Raw genomic sequence first — 19,790 nt, forward strand, 5'->3', positions numbered from 1 at the left:
CATCAGAGTGAGCGAGAGTACTCTCTACTCTAAGACATGTTCTCTGGTACCCAATGTTCCTTTTGTTGCCGAGCATCTAGTGCCCGGAAAAGCGGTGAGTAGTATTGTCGTTGACGTCGGCTTCAACGTGCAGGGCTGCTCGATAGGTATGACATGCACCGACAAGCTGACGGGTACGAATGTGAAGAAGATCAAATTCAAAACTCGCTTCCTAGCATACCGTCTCTGCGCCCTCTGACCTCTCTAACCAAGCCTTTTGCCTCTTCCACCTCGTACCCGTCCATGCACAGCTCCTCGGCCAACCTCTCTGCTCGATCCAGATCTCCGGCCTTGACGCTCCAGCGGGCAAGCCAAAGACGTGCTTTGGAGGTTGTGGCGGTTGTTCCTGTGCCGAACCCGTCGCCGTCGCCGTCTCCCTCGCCTGTATTGTGAGCATCGCCTTCGGCCGAAGCTGGCGAGGCCGGTGACGAGAGGATCTCTGTATCGTCGTCACCTTCCATGTCTGCAGCATCATCGTCAATGCCGACGTCTGCATCGAGGCCAGCTTCGGCCCCCATCGCAGCCAGACGGGCTCTGCGCTCCTGGGCAATTGCACTGGCCCGGGCCTCCTTGCGTTGGCGTCTCCGCAAGGCCTTCTCGGCCTCCAGCACGGATTTGTGGGTTCCGCCAGTCTCCTGCGCCACGCAGAGCTCCATGTACCGTGCCGCCTCGGCCTCGCCGTCCGGACCGATGCGTTCGTGCAGCAGGGCAATCTGGTACAGAGTCTCAGGGTCCAGTAGTTTGCGTGCGGGGGCTGGTGGGCGCTGCGATTTGGGCTTGGCAGCAGTGTTGGAAGTGCTGAAGCTCGACTGAGGAGAGTTTGCATCGTCAAAATACGTCCCGGCCACCAGGGCGCGTTTGAGTGCTTTGATCGCTTGGTCCAGCCGGTTCATCTTCGTGTAGCAAGAACCCACGGCCTGCCACATCTTGGGATCGTACGGCCTCAAGCCTGCTGCGCGTTGATAGTAAAACAAAGCATAAAACCCCATGTCGAGCACCTCATATGCTTGGCCCAAACCGTACCACGCCCGGTAGTCCTTGCGATTGACGTCAACGGCGCGGCGATATGATTCGATGGCGGCGTGAGTGTTCTTCAACTCAATGTACTCGTGTCCCATCAAGGTCCATGCCGACAGGAAATTCCGGTCTAGGGTCAGGGCGCGGCGGAAGTACATGACTGCTTTCTCGTGTTGCGAGCAGAGCGAATAGTAATTGCCGACAACACAGCACGTTTCGGGGCGGAACTTGTCGACGGACGTGGCCAGGTGCGCCAGAAAAGCCAGCTTCGGCCGGTCCGCCATCACGTAGAGGATGTTGGAGTAGTGATCTAGGCCATCGAGCCGGTGAGGATGTGCGACGAGCACGTCCTGGAAGATCGAGGCCGACACCTCGTAGTCTTTGGCGTGGTAATATGACAGAGCGAGCTGGGTCAGGAGGAACGTCGAGGTTGGGAAATAGTTCAGTAATGTTCTCAGATAGGCGACGGTGTTGGACTGGTCGCTCATCGAGAAAAGATCGACGGATGCGTAGGCTTGGTAGATGATGCCCATGATGTTCTGGGGCAGACTAGAGGAGGACAATTGGGCGGTCATGTCGTCGACGGAGGAGAGAAGGGATGAGAGTTCTTCCCACGCTCCCCAGTGATAGGGGTTGAGCCGGACAGAGCGCAGCAGCCATTGCTGTGCAAGATTCTCCTGCCTCGACTTGGCCAACACAACCCCGTACAGATATTCCAACCATCCTTGTGATCGTTCGAGATGTGGATCTGCAGCATCTCTCGCTTTGAAATATGCTTCCAGCCCCCTTGCCAGCGACGCCAGTTCGCGGTTCGTGGTTTGTCCACCATCGGCGGGGCCTAACACCATCTCGCTCTCTTCGTCCTTTCTTTTCTCCCCGGCCAGATATCGAGCGTACAGCGAGAGGAAAAGCGACTTTTGGCTGACACCAGGAAATGGATTGATTGATTCGGATTCGTTCTGCTTTAACTTGCCCTTGGCTCGAGTCGGTGTAGACGTGGGTGTGCGTCCTTTTGGCTTGTCGAAGATGGCAAGGCCGCCAGCTGGGATGGCTGGCGGCAGAAACACAGCAGCACATCTGTCAAACTCTTTCGTATCGAAGAATGCCTTTGCCAGGAGATATCTCGGTGCCTCTTTTGCCTCTAACGCCGCCTCCACTGGATCATCATCACTCGTCGAGAAAATTCGATATGATGGGATAGTATTCGTGTCTTGCATGTGAGAATCATGATCGGGATCGTGGTCTTCGGGGAGAGAGTCTAGGAGTTCCGCCGCCCATTTCGCCGACTGGTATAAGCAGCGTTCCGAGCACTTGATGGTGGCTTCTGTCAGCCGCTCCCTCAACTCGGACACAATCTCAGGATCGGTCTCGCCAACAGAGCCGAAGCTATCGTTTTGTCGGCGGGGAGCCATTTTGCGGAACTGCGCAGGGTAGTACAAACATGAGAGACGCTAGGAGAGAGACAGATGATGATCTAGACCCGTGTTAGCAGTGTCCAGTACCATTGTTCTGGTCTATGCTGGTACAATTATGCAGTTTACAGACCCAGTGCACCTACCAGGGAATGCACGCGTTGCGCGGTGAAATGGCGCGTCTTGCTCACTGCGCGACCGTGACCGCAACCGCAAAATTAAGTCCCACAAGGCCGTGTGTTTCAGCCTCGTTGATGTGTCGCTGGAACCGGACTATCTTGCAGCCACCGCTATAGGGGTATCACAAAAGGGCCCAGACCAAGCGACGTCAAGCTTGCCAAGCCACAATGCGAGCGTGCCCAGAGGTGTGTGAGTTTCAGTCATCAGACCATACGATCAAGAGATGGTGGAAGTGAAGGACCTCCAAGCCGTGTTCCCCGTATTTTGCATTTTGCGCTAGACGAGCATCTGTCCAAGCGTAGCACTTCCGTCTGTAAATCCGGCCATGTGGCCGATCCGCAGGCCACCTTGCAGTACGGATATGTCTTCTCGATCTTGCCCTTGAGGTATATGTACCCTCGCTTGCCCTGATGAAATTTCAGGTTCAATACACACCACAACGTCGCCAACGGAGAGAATACTTTGACGAAACCAGCACAGCTATCCGCACAATCGCCTCCACCGCCCAGGGACAGATTCGCACGCCGGGATCTGGATAGCGACGTGGATGCGACAAACGGCCAATCTCATGGATACTTCTCTACAATAAACACAAACCAGCACCATGTCCAAGTGTGTTTGCTCCTTGAAGACACATCTGAGACACGTGTCATGTTTCTTCCTAGCTGATCTCTGCTAATCATGCCTCACTACTCCTAGTAACCGGTACTCTGCGTTAAACCGGCGCACTGCACCATCATCCTCCCTTTTCCAAGACTATCCTGGCTCGCGGCCATCCAGCTCATCCTCCAGCCGCCCGAGCTATGCCTACCCGTCAACGGCCGAAGGGCGACCGTCGTCGTCGCCATATTTGAGCCCGTACTCCAACGCAAACGGCACGCAACACGAGTCCACACATTCCTTCCGCTCCGCCACCCCCAATTCAAAGGGCCAGTACTCGACCTCGGTTCTCGAGGAACTAGAATCTCAGAATGAGGTCACCGCCACGACAGTGCTCTCGCAAAAGGTGTCACAGTTAAAATCCTTGACCATCGCCATCGGGGACGAGATCAGAGACTCGAGTGCGCTCGCTAGCCAAATCAACGACTCGTTCGAGAACACGGGAGTCAGGTTACGGGGGACAATGAGGCGGATGCTGAGGATGGCTGAACGGACCGGCGTCGGGTGGAAGGCCTGGGTGCTGTTCTTCATCGCCGTCTGGGCCATCTTCGCATACGTCTGGCTATTCTAGCCTCAGAGGACCGGATTTTATACACTTTTACATACATCGCCTGGGAGCTCACTTCGACCTTAGTCCCCGCGGCTGATGGTTCGCGCCAGGCCACCCGTGAGAACACCCTCAGAGCACGTGTCACGCACCTGAACCCCGCCCCGAGGCATGCTTGATCAGGTACTGCCGCAAGGCAAATGCAGACTCCCATGAGCTTGGAACTCGCATCTGGACTCTCCTCCAGATTCTCGACCCTGGAGTCATGTTGCGATACCGTGCCTTGGGACCTAGACCCAACTTATCACGCTTGTCCCTTTCACGACGGTTGACTGTTTGTACAACATATCGGTACATGGTGGGCTTCACCGGTTGGCCGTTTTGGGCCATGGCACAACAGAAGGAATGGAACAGCCTTGCAGTGGCATTACGGTGCCCGGGTCTCGTTTGGGTGACGGCTATCTGGGCACTCCGGTGAGGGTAGATTCTAGCCGGGCAACATGGTGTATCCAAGCTGAATCCATGTGCTTGCTTTACTTGACTTGGAATGGGCTTCCTTCTCATAGTCCAGTCCGCAATTTGGCGCTCCAAAAAGTGCCGAGATGGTAACTAGTCGTGGCTGGCCCTCGTCCTACGAATCGTGGGCAGGGACGTCGAAACGGGGCAAAAGAGAGCAAAAAGACAAGGCAATATATCTTAATGGTAATTTGTTACGTATGAGCTATGATCATACGCCCCCATTTTCACATGTGCCGTGTGCTCTCTCTCTGTCTCTCTCTCTCTCTCTCTCTCTCTCGTTGCAAGTCAAGTATCGTGGAGACGAGCTACCGCTCTCTTCTCCTTCCGCTCAGAAAGCGTCCACTCCGGGTGCGTGTCTCTCGCTGGTCCCGTCCTTGACCCGACTCCTGGCTTGCCTGGCCACTGACGGGTGTTTCCCAGTCTTGCGCCGTCCCTTCCGGTTGTTCTGTGGCAGGCGAGGGTGTGAATAGGCCACCACTCGACGCCGCGGTAGTGTCCGTAGCAGCCGTGTTTACCGTGCCGGCATTGGCCCTTCTCACGGCTCGCCCAAACAACGTCCGCCTTGCACTGCCGCCCACCGCGGCGGCGGCACCGTCGAGCCAGTTCCGCGCCGCGGTTGTGCGCGATGGGTTTTCATTCACATTCACATTCAGACCTGCTGTGTCGGTCCTACTCGATGCCGCTGAATCTGGTCCCGCTGTGGCGGTAACGCTCCTAGGCATGCCGCGGCGCATATTTCTCGTCGTGGTGGCTCTCCTACTAGACACAAAGGGATCCAGCTCACCGTCAAGTTCCAAGTCAACTTCGAGCGGGCTATCCAGCATTACCGGCGTCTGAATGTATTGATGCTGCTGGTGAGCGTGAGCGTGAGCGTGAGCGCGGTTCCCAGAGATGACCCTCGCCCGCGGCTCCACGTGCACAGAGGCGGGCGTGGGCCGGCTGTAACGCGCCGAGTCGAGCCCTGGCTGGCCTGGACTTTGAGCTCTAGAAAGACCCGTGATCCATGGCCCTGAACTTCTGCGTCCTGAAGCCCTTCTTGAGCCATCTGCGACGTGTCTGCCAGAAATACGCCGCGAGGAGTCTCGGCTCGCGGGCTCCGCCGGATGGATCTGACCACTGGCAAGCATGGAAATGTCCATTTCGCTTGCCTCAAGTTCTGTGTCGGTATGCTCCCACCCCTGTTCCGACTCGGCTTCGGGAATTTCCTCATCTAGATCCCGCTCGCCTGGATCGGCGTTCTGGTGATCGAATATCTCATCCTCGTCAAGCATTGCGTCCGCCAAGTCCTCTGCATCTCGCTCGTCGTAGTCATAGCCACTTCCAGGGTCAGTGATGTAGACACCAGCGACGCTAATATTTGCGTGCACCCTGGCTCGACCGGGGTGGGCCGGGGACAAAGCACCCTCTTCCTCGTCCGTGTCTGGCTCTCGACGTGTGTCATAGATCCAGTCCGCGTTGGCGGTTTCGGGGTCAGGAGACATGATCTCATCGTCATTCTCGTCATCCTCGTCGGCATCTGGGATCTCGTCGTCCAGATCTCCCTCCATGCCGTCTTCCTCGGCTTCCTCTTCAAAGTCGTCGTATGGATCATCCTCATCTTCGTCCCCCTCCTCATCTGGGTCGGCGTCAGGGATGTCTTCATCCAGATCTCGCTCTCCTTCCGGCTCTCCCATCTCCCCAAGTCTAGCCAGTCGTTCCTGCTCGTCGGCTTCCTGCTGGATTCTCTCCTGCATTTCGACTTCCCTCAGCTGCCTCTCAACTTCCTCTCTCTCGAGTTCCTCCTCGCGCCTACCCAGCATCGTTTTGGCACACCCTGCCGGCTTCAGCCAGCTATATCCGTACATGGCTATGGCCATTTTGCGTTGCACAATGGTTCTCTCGTCAGCGCTAAGAGTGGCGAGCGCACTGTTACGATGCAAAGCCATGGCATGCGCCTTCTGCCGACGAGATGGATGCTGATGAGGAGCTGAAGCTTGGTTTAAAGCGGAGTTATCAGACGAGGCGTTGGTGAGGGGTGGGAGAAGAGATGCTGACGGGGGAGGTAAAAGCGGGAGAGATGTTGTCAAGAACATGGTGGTGACGACTCCTTTAGAGAGTTGAATGACAGAGAATGTCTATCCCACAGTATTATCGTCCGCTTTTGGTATCGTAATTGCCTGGTTGCAAAGCCGCCTGGGTCCCTGGCAGTGGCTTTTGGTCGCGCCAGAGCTGTTGAGTGCCACCTTTTCGCGTCGAACTCGTGGTAGAGCTTCGAGGCCCGCTGTTCCCGGTGGATTGCACAAGAATTGCACTGCCTATGCCCGGACACGCAGCCTTGGCCTCCACCTATCGCTCTGTGGCACTTTGATGCGATGATAGTCGGTATATGCGTACATGTGCCGGCGGCGAGGTAAGGTGCCTGTGTACTACTTGACGAGTGTCAAGTGACAGTGCTATGGCCACCTTCCTGGTGATCGTGGGCAATCAATAGTTTCCTATGTATGTACGAGTACTGTTGGTGCCGAACTTGAAGTTGGTGAACCTCCGCGGCCTGCCAAGACTTCCAAAACGGCAATATGTCAACAACTTGAACGAGTTTAACCCTGAGTACGGAGTACTCTGTACATGAACTGTGAATGAGATAGTAATCAGGACTGGTAACGACAGTGCCTTGAAAGTGTGCAACCGAGCACCCGAATTCATAGAAGGGTTATCTTGATTCTGCTATCTACCGCTGGCTATGTTGTTACATCCCAATTGGCAGTCTGAGCCAGTCTCGGACCCTTTAAAGACACCGGCATTGACAAAATCACTTTCCTATTTCCATAACCTCCTCAAACTTTCTACCGTGCACAACACGCATAACGACTGGAAGATTTTGGATGCCATACATACAAAACTCCCCGCTCGCAAACGATCGTAAGCATCCAAGACATGAGCCATCGTAATGCAAGCCCCTGGTGTGTGACCGCCCTCCATTCATAAGGCTGTCAGCGTTATCGGCTCGCTGTGAATCTGCACTCATCATGTCGTCCCAGACCATCAATCATCGAGGAAGCCACCCATGTAACAGTTGATACTTTTCAATTTGGCCGAACATACTCACCCACGTCCCATCATGCAGCAGCTTTAACGTCGGTAGTGCGCTTGAACTCTTCTGTGGCATGTGCCATGTCACCTTCCTTGTGGGCCTTAGACTCTTTCGATTTGGGGACAGCGTCATGTGCAACCCGACGCACAATGCCGCCGGTGATGGGGAGGGAGGAACTTTCGCCCAGAAGGAAGGAGTCCACTTGTCGAGCGCACTGGCGACCTTCATTGATGCCCCACACAATGAGCGATTGACCCCGACGACAATCGCCGGCAGCGAACACCCCAGGGATGTTGGTGTTGTACATGTTCTTGGGTGTCTTGATGTTCTTGCGCGGGTCAAGCTCGACTTCGGAGTTGAAAAGACGGTCGTCTGGTCCAAGGAAACCCATGGAGAGCAAGACGAGGTCCGCAGGGAAATACTGCTCGCTGCCCTCCCGAGGCTTCATTTCCCAAGCACCAGTTGCCCCCTTGGTCCATTCCACTCGAGTGGTGTTGATACCCACCACCTTGCCATCCTCCACCACAAAGTCTTTGGTCATGACACAGTATTCACGAGGGTCGTTGCCGTAGTGCTGTTTGACTTCGGTATGCCCATAATCGACACGGTAGATTCTAGGCCACTGAGGCCATGGGTTGTCGCGGGCGCGCTCTGCCGGAGGCTGTGGCAGAAGCTCAAAGTTGGTGATAGACTTAGCGCCGTGTCGAAGAGAGGTACCGATGCAGTCGTTGCCAGTGTCGCCGCCTCCAATGACGATGACGTGCTTATCCTTGGCCGAGATATAGTGGCCATCGTCCAGCCCAGAGTCGAGTAGCGATTTGGTGTTGGCGTGCAAGAATTCCATCGCAAAGTGAACGCCCTCGGATTCTCTGTTCTTGATCTTCAAGTCACGGGGAACTTGAGCCCCGGTAGAGATGATAACGGCATCGTGGCTGTCACGCAGCGACTGCAGGCTGATCTTCTCATCCGGACCAACCATGACACCGAGCTCAAACTGGACGCCTTCGGCTGCCATGAGATCCACACGCCGCTGGACAATGCGCTTGTCGAGCTTCATGTTTGGAATACCATACATCAGCAAACCGCCGGCACGGTCAGACTTTTCGTAAACTGTAACCGTGTGTCCGGCACGGTTGAGTTGATCTGCGGCGGCAAGACCAGCCGGACCTGATCCGATGACGGCAACCGTCTTGCCCGTCCGCTCGGTGGGTGGCGTAGGAACCATCCAGCCCATCTCAAAGCCTTTGTCGATGATTGCACACTCAATGCTCTTGATGCCGACGGGATCTTCATTGATTCCTAAAACACATGCACCTTCGCAAGGGGCAGGGCAGACACGGCCAGTGAACTCGGGGAAGTTGTTCGTCATCAACAGGCGGTTAAGAGCATCCTTCCATTGATCCTGCGACAAGTTAGCATATGTTTATACCTCCAGTGCCAGTTGTAGGGCTCCTACAGCGAATACTAATTCATTCCATTTAGGAATGATGTTGGAAATCGGACAGCCAGTGTCCGATTGGCAGAACGGTACGCCACAATCCATGCATCGTGCTGATTGATACTTGAGCTCGTCCTCACTGAGACGCGCTGAGAGTTCAGCCCAGTCCTTGGTTCGAGTTTTAGGGTTGCGGTATTTCTCGCTGCGACGGGAGTACTTCATGAAGCCACGAGTCTTGTCGAGAACCAGGGCGGCCTTTTGCTTGGCCTTGTCTGCATCACCATTGATGCCCTCCTCGATGTCAAGCATGTCGGCTTTCTTTGGTTTGGCGGCCTCCTTGTCATTGGCACGATCACGCTGTTCTTGGTGGAGGTTGCGAACAGGATTGCCAGGGAGCAATGGCAGGGGATACTCTGCCTTCTTCGCTTCTTCGGCCTTCTTCTTCTGCTCTGCCAACACTCTCTTATAGTCTGTAGGCAGAACCTTGACAAAGCGAGGAAGCGCACGATTGAACTCGAGCAGAATCCGAGCTGCGAGTTCCGAGCCCGTGTAGTGGTGATGATCCTCAATCATGCCCCGGAGGAAGGCGATTTCGGAAGGTTCCTCAACGCCGGATACTTCCACCATCTCCATGTTGATCTTAGAGTGGAAGTCTTGGTTCATGTCAAGGACATAAGCGATACCGCCAGACATACCGGCAGCGAAGTTCCGACCGGTTTCACCAAGCACAACAACTCGGCCGCCAGTCATGTACTCGCAACCATGGTCACCAACACCTTCGACAACAGCATTGGCGCCGGAGTTTCGGACCGCGAATCGCTCTGCTGCTACACCTCTGAAGTAACAGGTGCCGCTTGTCGCACCGTAGAGGCAGACGTTACCGAGCAATATGTTCTCCTCGGCCTTGAACACTGCACTGCGTGGGGGATAGATGATCAAGCGACCGCCAGAGAGGCCTTTGCCGACATAATCGTTGGCGTCACCCTCGAGTTCCAAAGTGACCCCCGGAGCAAGGTAGGCTCCAAACGATTGGCCAGCAGACCCCCTGATGTTGACATGAATGGTATCTTGAGGCAAACCAGCTTCGCCATAACGTTTACTAATCTGGTATGACAGTGTGGCGCCCAAGGCTCTGTCGGTGTTGACGATATCGGTCTCAATTCGGCAGGGGAGTCCTTTCTCCAAGGCAAGTTCAGACTCTGAGATGAGCTTGTTGTCAAGACGGGTGTGCAGCTTGTGGTCTTGCTTGCGGACGTTGTACGTCGCAACGCCAGGACGGATCGAGTGCGCCGGTGTCAAGATGAGAGACAAATCGACGTTTTGTGTCTTCGGGGTACGAAGATCGTCGCGGACCTTCAAGAGCTCAGCACGGCCCACCATCTCGTTCACGGTTCGTATTCCAAGCTGCGCCATGATTGCGCGCAGTTCGTTGGCAATATAATAAAAGAAATTGATGACATGCTCAGGAGTGCCTTGGAACTTCTTCCTAAGGAGGGGATCTTGAGTGGCAATGCCGACCGGGCAAGTATTCAGATGACACTAAACCGACAAGTTAGTATATGCTTATACCTCCAAACCCAGTTGTAGAGTTCTTACCTTTCGCATCATAATACAGCCCATAGCAATGAGAGGAGTGGTGGCAAAGCCCCATTCTTCGGCACCGAGCAGACAGGCAATAGCCACATCACGACCAGTCCGGAGTTGGCCGTCGGTCTGCACAATGACACGGCCACGGAGGTCGTTCAGCACCAGAGTTTGATGTGTCTCAGCAAGACCGAGTTCCCACGGCAAACCAGCATACTTGATGCCAGTCCATCTTGAGGCACCAGTGCCACCATCGTGACCGGAAATTAGAATGTGGTCAGCCTTGGCCTTCGCAACCCCGGCAGCCACAATACCCACGCCCACTTCAGACACCAACTTGACGGACACTCTAGCTCGAGGGTTAGAGCACTTGAGATCATAGATCAATTGTTTCAGATCTTCGATGGAGTAAATGTCGTGATGAGGAGGAGGCGAGATCAGACCGACACCAGGAGTAGAGTGTCTGGTACGGGCGATCGGGTTGGTGACCTTGTGACCTGGAAGCTCACCGCCTTCCCCAGGCTTCGCGCCTTGGGCCATCTTAATTTGGAGTTCATCAGCATCGGCCAGGTAATTGGACGTCACGCCAAAACGGCCGGATGCGATTTGCTTGATGGCGGATCGCATCGAGTCACCATTCTCCATCTTCAAGCTGCGTTCTGGATCTTCGCCACCCTCGCCGGTGTTGGACTTGCCACCCAGACGATTCATAGCCACAGCAAGAGTGGAGTGCGATTCCATTGAGATGGAACCGTACGACATGGCGCCAGTGACGAATCGTCGGACGATTTCTGTCCATGGCTCCACCTGATCAATCGGCACGGGCTGACGCTGTTCGAAGTCGAAATCAAGCAGGCCTCTCAGAGTGCAGTTCTTGATTTGCTCATACTCGGAGAGGGAGTAAGCTTCGTAAGACTTGTCGTTCTTCGTTCTGACGGCGTCTTGAATGTTTGCAATGCTCACAGGGTCATTAATGTGAGGCTGGCCGCCATCACGCCAATGATATTCGCCTGTCTCAGACAATCCGGGGATGTCGCGGATGTGACGAGTGGGATATCCTCTCTCATGGAAAGCAAATGCATCCTCGGCGATGAGCTCAAAAGTCATGCCGCGTACACGAGTGGCTGTGCCGGCAAAACATCGGTCAACAACCGAATCATCGATACCGAGAGCTTCGAAGATCTGAGCGCCCTTGTAAGACTGCAGAGTAGAGATACCCATTTTGCTCATGACTTTGAGGATGCCTCCATCACAGGAGGCCTTGTAGTTAGCAATGACTTGTTCGTCAGTAAGCTTCTTTCTGATGAGCCCTTGTCGATTCATCTTCAGGATACATTCCATAGCCAGGTATGGGTTGATACCATCTGCACCGTAGCCAACAAGCACGCACATGTGATGCACTTCTCTGGCCTCGGCTGTTTCCACGATGAGAGCAGCTCGAGATCTCCATTTGTTACGAACAAGATGGTGATGGACCAAGCCAGTAGCAAGGAGCGCGGACACGGGAACTCTGTTCTCAGATGTGGCTCGATCGGACAGAATGATGATCTTGTCACCCTCCTCAATGGCAGCAGTCGCCTCGTCGCAGATGTTATCGAGAGCTTTCATGTAACCATCGATACCAGAGGACTTTTCGAAAGTGATATCGATGATACGCGCAGTCCAATCCTTGTTGTACTGACTAATATTCTTGAGCGCGTTGAAAGTTTCTATCTCCAGAATTGGCGAAGGGAGCAGAAGTCTAGCGCACTGAGACTCATCCATCTCCAAAAGATTGCCCTGGGGCCCGACATAACATTCCAGAGACATGACGATGGCTTCCCGGATCGGATCGATAGGTGGGTTGGTAACCTGAGCGAACAACTGTCTGAAGTACTCATACAGCAGTCGTGGTTGCTGGGCAAGCACCGCCAACGGAGCATCGTTACCCATGGAGCCAAGGGCCTCCTTCGAGTCGGCTGCCATAGGACCGAGCAACAGACTTACTTGTTCGTATGAATAACCGAAAGCGCGCAGTCTGGGATCCTCCTGGACACTCTCCTCCGTGAGTTTGAAGCCCAAGTCGAGTTTTTTAGCCAGGGACGTGTAGATTGAAGGCATCTTCAGGATATGTTTGTCAAGCCACTGTTGGAAAGGCTGTCGGTTTGCGACAGTAGCTTTGAGCTCGGAATCATCAATGATACGCCCAGCTTGGGTGTCGACTAGGAGCATTTTACCCGGCTGCAGACGGCCCTTGATAACCACCCTCTCGGGCTCAATGGCAATGGTGCCGACTTCAGATGCACAGACAATTCGATCATCATCAGTCACGTAATATCTGCAGGGTCTCAGACCATTTCGATCCAAGTTTGCTCCGCAGTAACGACCGTCTGAGAAGGTGAATAGGGCGGGACCGTCCCACGGCTCCATCAGGCAGGCCGAGTATTCGTAGAAAGCTGCTTTGGCAGGATCCATGGCGGCATTCCCTTGCCACGCTTCAGGCACCATCATCATGACGGCCTCAGGCATGGACAGGACACGGTTCATCACCAGCAGCTCGAGGACATTGTCGAAAGCCGCGGAATCGGAACCTCCATCTTCGACGATGGGGAAGAGGTTCGCCAGGTCTTCACCAAAAAGCTCGGAGCTTAAAACTCCCTCGCGAGCCCTCATCCAGTTTTTGTTGCCGCGGAGGGTGTTGATTTCACCGTTATGGGCAAGCCACCGCAGCGGCTGTGACCGATCCCAAGATGGGAATGTGTTTGTTGAAAACCGTGAGTGGACCAGAGCAAAATGACCTTCGTAATCGACCGAGACAAGGTCATGATAGTACTGATACACCTGCACCGGCGCCAATTGCCCCTTGTAAACAATGTTTCTATTGCTCAACGAGCACACGTAGAACCATGGTTTCCACCGAGGATCATGGGAGACTGTCTTTCTCAGAACGTATAACTTGCGTTCGAATTCGATGGAATCGAAGTGCTCCGGGTCGGTGGTTTCAGGCTTGTTGCCAGTGCCATATGCGGAAGCCAGGACAACAAAGGGCTGCAGAATGATGGGCTCGCGTGAAAGCGCCGCAGGGCCGAGAAGGGTTGAGTCTCTGGGAACCTCTCTCCAGCCCAGGGTGCGCAGACCCAAAGACTGGGCGGTCTCTTCAAAGCTAAGAGTGGCATGTTTCAGCATCTCAGTGTCTGGCTTGAAGAAGAGATTCCCGGCGGCATATTGACCCAAGGGTGGCAACTCCACGCCAACCTCACGGGCAAAGTTCTTAACGAAGAATTTGTGCGGGATGGATGTCATGACACCGGCGCCATCGCCATCTCGTGCGTCTGAACCGACCGCACCACGATGGGTCATGTTACAGAGGAGGTTTCGAGCTGCAAGCTGTTAGACACACCATGACGTCGCAGAGCTCCAGACCAGAGTAGAAAACTCACCATCGCTGATGATTTTGTGGCTTGGCTTGCCCTTAATATGGCTGGATGATCGTCAGTGCCCGTGGTACAGCTTTTCAAGGCAGAGGAGGTTCTTACGCAGCAAAGCCTACACCGCATGCATCTTTCTCAAGGCTAGGGTCATAGAGACCTTGCTTCTCGGGCAAAGCCTTACCCCATCCATAGCCCTCCTGGGCCTGATAAGGAGTGTACTCTTCCCGCACCTCAGATGTTTCGATTTCTTGAATGTGTGTTTCCTCCACTACAGGGCCCATCCTAGGGTCGACAGGCGACAACGTTCCAGGTAGTCGGATGAAAGGTTGGTGGCGAATGCGCTCCGGTCACGACGAGGCCGTGCGGTATGGAGGGCGGCGCCAAGGGTAGGCGGCAGGGTTGGCTGGCAGCGTGACTGAGCTCCGACGAGAGTTTACGAGCCTGGGACGACAGAGGGACAGACTGACTGGGAGCTTGGAAGGGTAAACAGAAGGATGGAGGGAGAGTGTGGACTGAAAGGAAGAAAAAGAAGAAATTGGGTCGCACGGTGTGGGGTTTGGAGCCTCGATTTTGCCAGGACTTTTCTACTGCTCTTAGTGGCTAGCGGCCGTCAAAGCAGTGAATGGGCCGCAGCCCGTAGAGTCAGTCGGGAGGAGTGCTCGACAGTGATGGTCGGGGACGGGTGTCACAGTCCGCGCACTGTCAGTCACTACGGCTCTGTAGGATGTTAGGGCACAGATCCTGATCTCAACTGAAGACACACGCTCTCTTGGGAGCGAGGCCAGAGTAACGTACCATGCGCATCACAGATGGACGATTGAAGTGGGTGAAGGTGGGGAGGTCTGGAGGATCCTTGTCGCAGCGTGCATTCGTGCCTGTGTATGGCTCGCATCTCCATCATGCTGCATGTGCTGATAAGGAGTCTGTGTCCAATCGCCGTCGTGACTTTAGGCATCGATTACCTTTTACAATCGCCGCAGGGAAGAAGCTCACGCCGCGACCGGCGCCCGAGAGCCACCTGAGCCCTAGCCTGAGCCTAAAGCCTCTGCGCCCTTCTACCCTTCTACGCTGGACAGCTCCAGTGTCAAGACGCCAGAGCTGGTCACCACCCAGCCAGACCACTCTGCTGGGCTCTCCCAGGCCCTCTGCCTGCACTTGCACCGGAGAAAACTGTGTGTCATAACTGCACTCCACCTGCAGCCAAAGTCAGGCCTAAGCCCCTCAGGTCCTCCTCGCTTACGGAGTACACGGTTGTAGTCGTGATTATTCGCACAAAGGTTTGCTGCTTGCAGGTGCGAAGTGCGCAGTCGCCGCCTCGGCCTTTACCGCGACCTTGGTCTACACTTCGCCTACTAATGAGCCCTGACTGGCACCTGACGACGTCCCCCTCTGCTGTTCTCTCCCTTCCGGGGTTGCCCGGCTTGCATCCATTTGTGAGAGAAAATTTTTCCTTTGATTGCTTTTGCAAGATCCCATGGCTGTGGGAATTCTAGTCACCACGGGTATGGATATGATTGGTATCATTCCTTGACACAAAAACAGGCAAACTATCCTCTACGAAGAAGGCGGTCGATTTGAGCCGTCCAACATTCCGGGACAACGGTCAGAAGTACTCATACGTCCTCCTTTCCTCCAATATCATCCCACCAGAGCAAATGGCTCCCTTCATACGGCTCTCCAGGAATAGGGCCCCCGAGCCGTTGGCGAGCTGCACCCCGGGCTGAGATTGCAGTCCTTGGTCAGACGGGTGCATACGGAGTAGGTACCTATGCAGGGCGCAAAGATCCAAAATACGACCAAGGTCCTACTATAGCAGCAGACGGGATTACGACACCGACATAGTTCGGTCTCGTTGCAGCCGAACCCAAAGTCAGTGCTCTGGGTTCAATGTCAGGCCCGGAGAAATAATGGCTAAACTACCCGTATAGAGTGGCTCCCTAGCAAAACCAATATCCGTGTGCTCATAACCAAGCTGTTGTTTTCAATGATACTAATGAGATGGACGCACCACCCTCGCTCGGCAACTAAATTGGCCCTGCCGAAGTCGGACGCGGACAGCAAGGCACCCTGCTCCTCCAGCCCTGCATGACATTCCCGCCTTGTCGCCCGAGCCGCATTCTAATCTGGCCTGTTTCATTGGACCGTTGGACCAAAAGCTGCGAACCCTGACACCATGAATTGCTAGGGCTCGGTGGGGCAGCGCCGGAGCATGCGGGCGACGAGCCACACAAGCAATGCAAGTTTGAGCATCTCACCAATGCTGGAATTGTTATTTGTACATCTTTGTTTCATCTACCCAGATCTGCCGTTAGTGAGCACCTTGGTTAACTTAGCGTCCCGGTCCTGTTGCCTTGATTCGAAAGCATTCATATTCTTTCCAGGGTGTCCCACAAACTATTGTTAGAGCCGTCTTTGTGCGTTTGCTTTTCCAGAGTCCACCAGTCCTAGCAAGAAACAAGCTACTCTGTACACTATTGTACGGAGCACTAGTACTAGCAGATCGACTGCCTGTTGCTGTCGGGCAACGTCGGTGCCACCCGGATTGTGACATGTTATAATGCTAGCTTTTCCTCTTCCAGGACAAGCCTGACGAGACTCCACGGAAAAACCACGCTGGCCAAGTATGCGTACCAAGTATGCGTACTTACGGCAACAGCAGGAAGTGCGAAAAGTCGTGGCCAATTAAGCGAATCATTCGCCCAGCTCATGAAGTCTCACGAGCTCAGAGGTTTGTACTCTGTAAAATACTTACGTGTAATGTGCCCATGAGTCCTGAACAGAGCATTTAGGGAGAGGACCACCAATTGCAGTGATTGATGCTAGGTACCTACTAAACTAATGAGTACCTGAGGTACCGTCGTTTGACGAAGAACAGCCGGATCCCAGAGCAATCTGAATCTAAAGTATCTCTCCCCACCGAAGGTACGCACAATTGTCCACACTCTTACCATAGTTTCGAGAGCCTCGCGATCCTAAGCAGGCGGTCAAGGCAGTTCCTATTCGAACAATGAATGAACCTGGACATTCCTGCTCTCCTGCCATTATTAGCCAGTGAGGTGTATCTTCCAGGCTAAACTCGGTTCTGTTGGATTTCATCACAGAGTAGACCGTTTACAAACTACTATTAGTACGTAGTAGGATTGAGTACTGTGTCGATGACAATCCCCATGGCGTGGTTTGCTCGACGGTCAGGCTAGTCTTGGGAGACTGTCGCCCTGTTCCGAGGATGAGGATTACTAAGGTAGTAATTAGCATGGATGGTATACCGTTAGAACTTGTTGGTTAGGTTATGTACCTAGGGTACTTACTTATCTATATGAATACTAGGCACTGCACACATACTTAAGCTCCCTCTTGAGTGGGTCCAGGCTTAGGTGGAAAGATGTTCAGCATATAATGGTACGGATAGGAGGTTATACGTACCTACCTTACGAGTACATCCGGGCCAGATGTTCATTCGGAATCAGTTTGGTCCAACCCCCGATAGAAATGGGACTCTGACTTCTCACAGCTGATCTGCTGCACCCAAATCCGATGATAAAGACATGGGTTTCGATGACACTTCGGATTTGACTACGACTACTATGTGAGATCCCGACTTGGACATTAGCAAGCCATGCCGATATCATAAAGCTACCTTTGCTCTGGTTTGCTGGCAACTCAACTACTGGCCGCTCTTCCCCTATCAGTCGATTCTATTTCTTCTAGAAATTCTCGACAGATCAGTATACTTTCGCGACGAGAGCAGAATGTAACAATCTCCTGCCATTCTTCAAAACTGCCAGCCAGCCAGCCAGCCCGTCCGTGTCCACATCCAACACGCTCTTTTCCTGGACCTCAATAACTGTCGAGCGCCTTTTTTCGGAGCTTCGCACCGTATGACCAAATGAACATCGACGCAGGCAAGCTGACGGCGATGGAAACCAAAGCCATCATGGTGTTCCCCCAACCGTAACCTAGGGCCGAATACATCCTGGGGCCGAAGAGAGGGAATCCGAAAGCGGCCAAGCTGCGCAGGAGCTGCGACGCAGCCGACGCCGAGCTAGCGTGTACAGGATACGAGTCGATGACATATGCTTGAAGTGACATGCCGTTGATCTGCATGCCGCATGAAAAGATTGCAGCACCCAGGTCGACGGGGAGCCAGAACGTTTTTGCCTGGGCTGTCCAGCCGTACAGCAGGAGACCAGATGCTGTAATGGCAGCGCTGGGGATCATCAATGGGACGTGGTACTCAGGGATTGAGGATCCACCGGCTTGATTTTGCAACCGCTGAAATACAAGATCCATCAGTGGTCCGCCCAGTTGGGCACCAGCAACCTCGCCTATGCATATGGTGAGGTAATGCAGGCCGCTGATAGATATGGATTCATTGTATCTTGACGTCCAGAGGTCCGAATACGTGGAGAGCACGAGATATAGGACGCCGTAACTGAAGCCGGACAGAAGAGTCTGGACCTGGACAATTGGGTGAAACAAGAGTAAGCGGATCGGTCTGGACAAGCTCCTCTGCATAACCCACAGCGGCGAGCGGCCCTCACTCAGCTTTCCAGCTCTGGTGTGGAACCGTTGGTCACCGGTCGCGGTTCGAAGTCTCTCGGCCCGCCGCTCAAGTATGACCGGCTCGTAGGTCTCGTCGAAGAGTAGGATCGAAGCCAGGATCATTGCGCCTTGGAGAAGTGATGTCGACCAGAACATCCAGCGCCATGTCGTCCCCTGCGTAATGAAGCCTCCAACTATGGGACCAACAGCGGCGCCGAGCAACGGGATGAGAAGATAGATTCCGAGCGACTTTCCACGCTGCTCGGACGGCCACACGTCTCCGAGCACACCATCGGCGAGCACGTATACGGCACTTGCGCCAAAGCCAGCGAGCAGCCGAGCGGCGATGAGCAGACTCTTTGTGTGCGCAAACCCACAGACGACATTCCACAGCAAAAACCAGATGTTAGTTGTGTGTAACATGGGCTTTCTGCCATAAACCTCAGAAAGAGGGCCGATGACCAGCGGGCCAAATGCCGTGGCGAGGAGGAAGACGGACATTGCCATGACGGATTCGACGCTGTTCATGTCGAGTTTGGCATCGATAGTAGAGAGGGCCGGTGCCATGATGGTCGAGACCATGATGCGATTAAAGCCCGTGGCAGACAGGACACCCGTCACAATCCACTTTCGGACACTTGGCCAGTTTCGGGGGTGCTCTTTGGTCGACAGATTCAGCAAAGGCGACCAGGAAGTCTTCGTCTGCTGCTGGAGCTGTGTCTTCATCTGCTGTTGGAGCTGTGTCTTCGACCTTGACCTTGAGGATGGCCTCGTCATGGTTGAGATCTGAAGAGTGGCAGATCGGGATCCCGTCTGTCTTTTCAGTGTTCTTGGACCGCATATCGGCGACTTCTTCCACGCTGGAGGTCTTCATGAAGCAGAGTAGTATTTGCAACAAGACGTTAAGACCTGGGAACAGGTCTCCAATCTTGCCATCTTATAGATAATCCATCTTCTGCGGCTGCCCAACAAATATACTCTTCACGTCTTAAAGCTCGCACACGATTAGCCAGGGCGTACAGTAGCATTTTTGATCTCGTTTGGGCTTTCTGTGGAGGCTAGAAAGCAATTCACAGCAAGTAAAGTGATCTGATGCCTTGGGTGCCACGGATCTTATCAGATGCTAAGGCAAAGACGGCTCCACCCGTTTTATCTTGCTCCCGATTGGCTAGGGCGTATGTTGGCCTGAGCCTTAGGCCCTTTCTAGACTTGATGTTGAAGTTGAGATCCGTCTCCGTCTGTGCAAATCCAGTGGCAAGGCAGGAGATGGGTCTCGACACACGAGAGTAACATTGTCGCCATAGGGCAGTTGTATTGCCGCACTAAATAAGTAAGTGTGATGGTTGCAATGGCCACATGACAGCCCCGTAGC

The 19,790-nt window shown here is 54.1% G+C and overlaps 5 protein-coding genes across 5 annotated transcripts; 1 reads left to right on the forward strand and 4 right to left on the reverse strand.

Annotated features, from left to right (window-relative positions):
• Positions 1-197: 197 nt before the first annotated feature.
• Positions 198-2,468, reverse strand: A1O3_00550 (anaphase-promoting complex subunit 8; the record flags this gene model as incomplete). The annotated part of the gene is made up of 1 exon (XM_007730700.1): positions 198-2,468. One exon carries the CDS (start codon positions 2,466-2,468, stop codon positions 198-200), a length of 2,271 nt encoding a protein of 756 aa, XP_007728890.1.
• Positions 2,469-3,252: 784 nt separating this feature from the next.
• On the forward strand, positions 3,253-3,879 carry A1O3_00551 (uncharacterized protein; the record flags this gene model as incomplete). Its single annotated transcript, XM_007730701.1, has 2 exons — positions 3,253-3,296; positions 3,348-3,879. The coding sequence occupies 2 exons, from the start codon at positions 3,253-3,255 to the stop codon at positions 3,877-3,879; spliced, it is 576 nt and encodes a 191-aa protein (XP_007728891.1).
• An 800-nt stretch (positions 3,880-4,679) lies between these two features.
• Positions 4,680-6,299, reverse strand: A1O3_00552 (uncharacterized protein; the record flags this gene model as incomplete). The annotated part of the gene is made up of 1 exon (XM_007730702.1): positions 4,680-6,299. One exon carries the CDS (start codon positions 6,297-6,299, stop codon positions 4,680-4,682), a length of 1,620 nt encoding a protein of 539 aa, XP_007728892.1.
• Positions 6,300-7,469: 1,170 nt separating this feature from the next.
• Positions 7,470-14,157, reverse strand: A1O3_00553 (glutamate synthase [NADPH]; the record flags this gene model as incomplete). Its single annotated transcript, XM_007730703.1, has 5 exons — positions 7,470-8,846; positions 8,901-10,421; positions 10,479-13,825; positions 13,886-13,926; positions 13,982-14,157. 5 exons carry the CDS (start codon positions 14,155-14,157, stop codon positions 7,470-7,472), a joined length of 6,462 nt encoding a protein of 2,153 aa, XP_007728893.1.
• A 3,556-nt stretch (positions 14,158-17,713) lies between these two features.
• On the reverse strand, positions 17,714-19,195 carry A1O3_00554 (uncharacterized protein; the record flags this gene model as incomplete). Its single annotated transcript, XM_007730704.1, has 1 exon — positions 17,714-19,195. The coding sequence occupies one exon, from the start codon at positions 19,193-19,195 to the stop codon at positions 17,714-17,716; it is 1,482 nt and encodes a 493-aa protein (XP_007728894.1).
• Between the last annotated feature and the right edge of the window lie 595 nt (positions 19,196-19,790).

This window comes from Capronia epimyces (assembly GCF_000585565.1).
Source record: "Capronia epimyces CBS 606.96 chromosome Unknown aczIQ-supercont1.1, whole genome shotgun sequence".
NCBI lineage: Eukaryota > Fungi > Ascomycota > Eurotiomycetes > Chaetothyriales > Herpotrichiellaceae > Capronia > Capronia epimyces.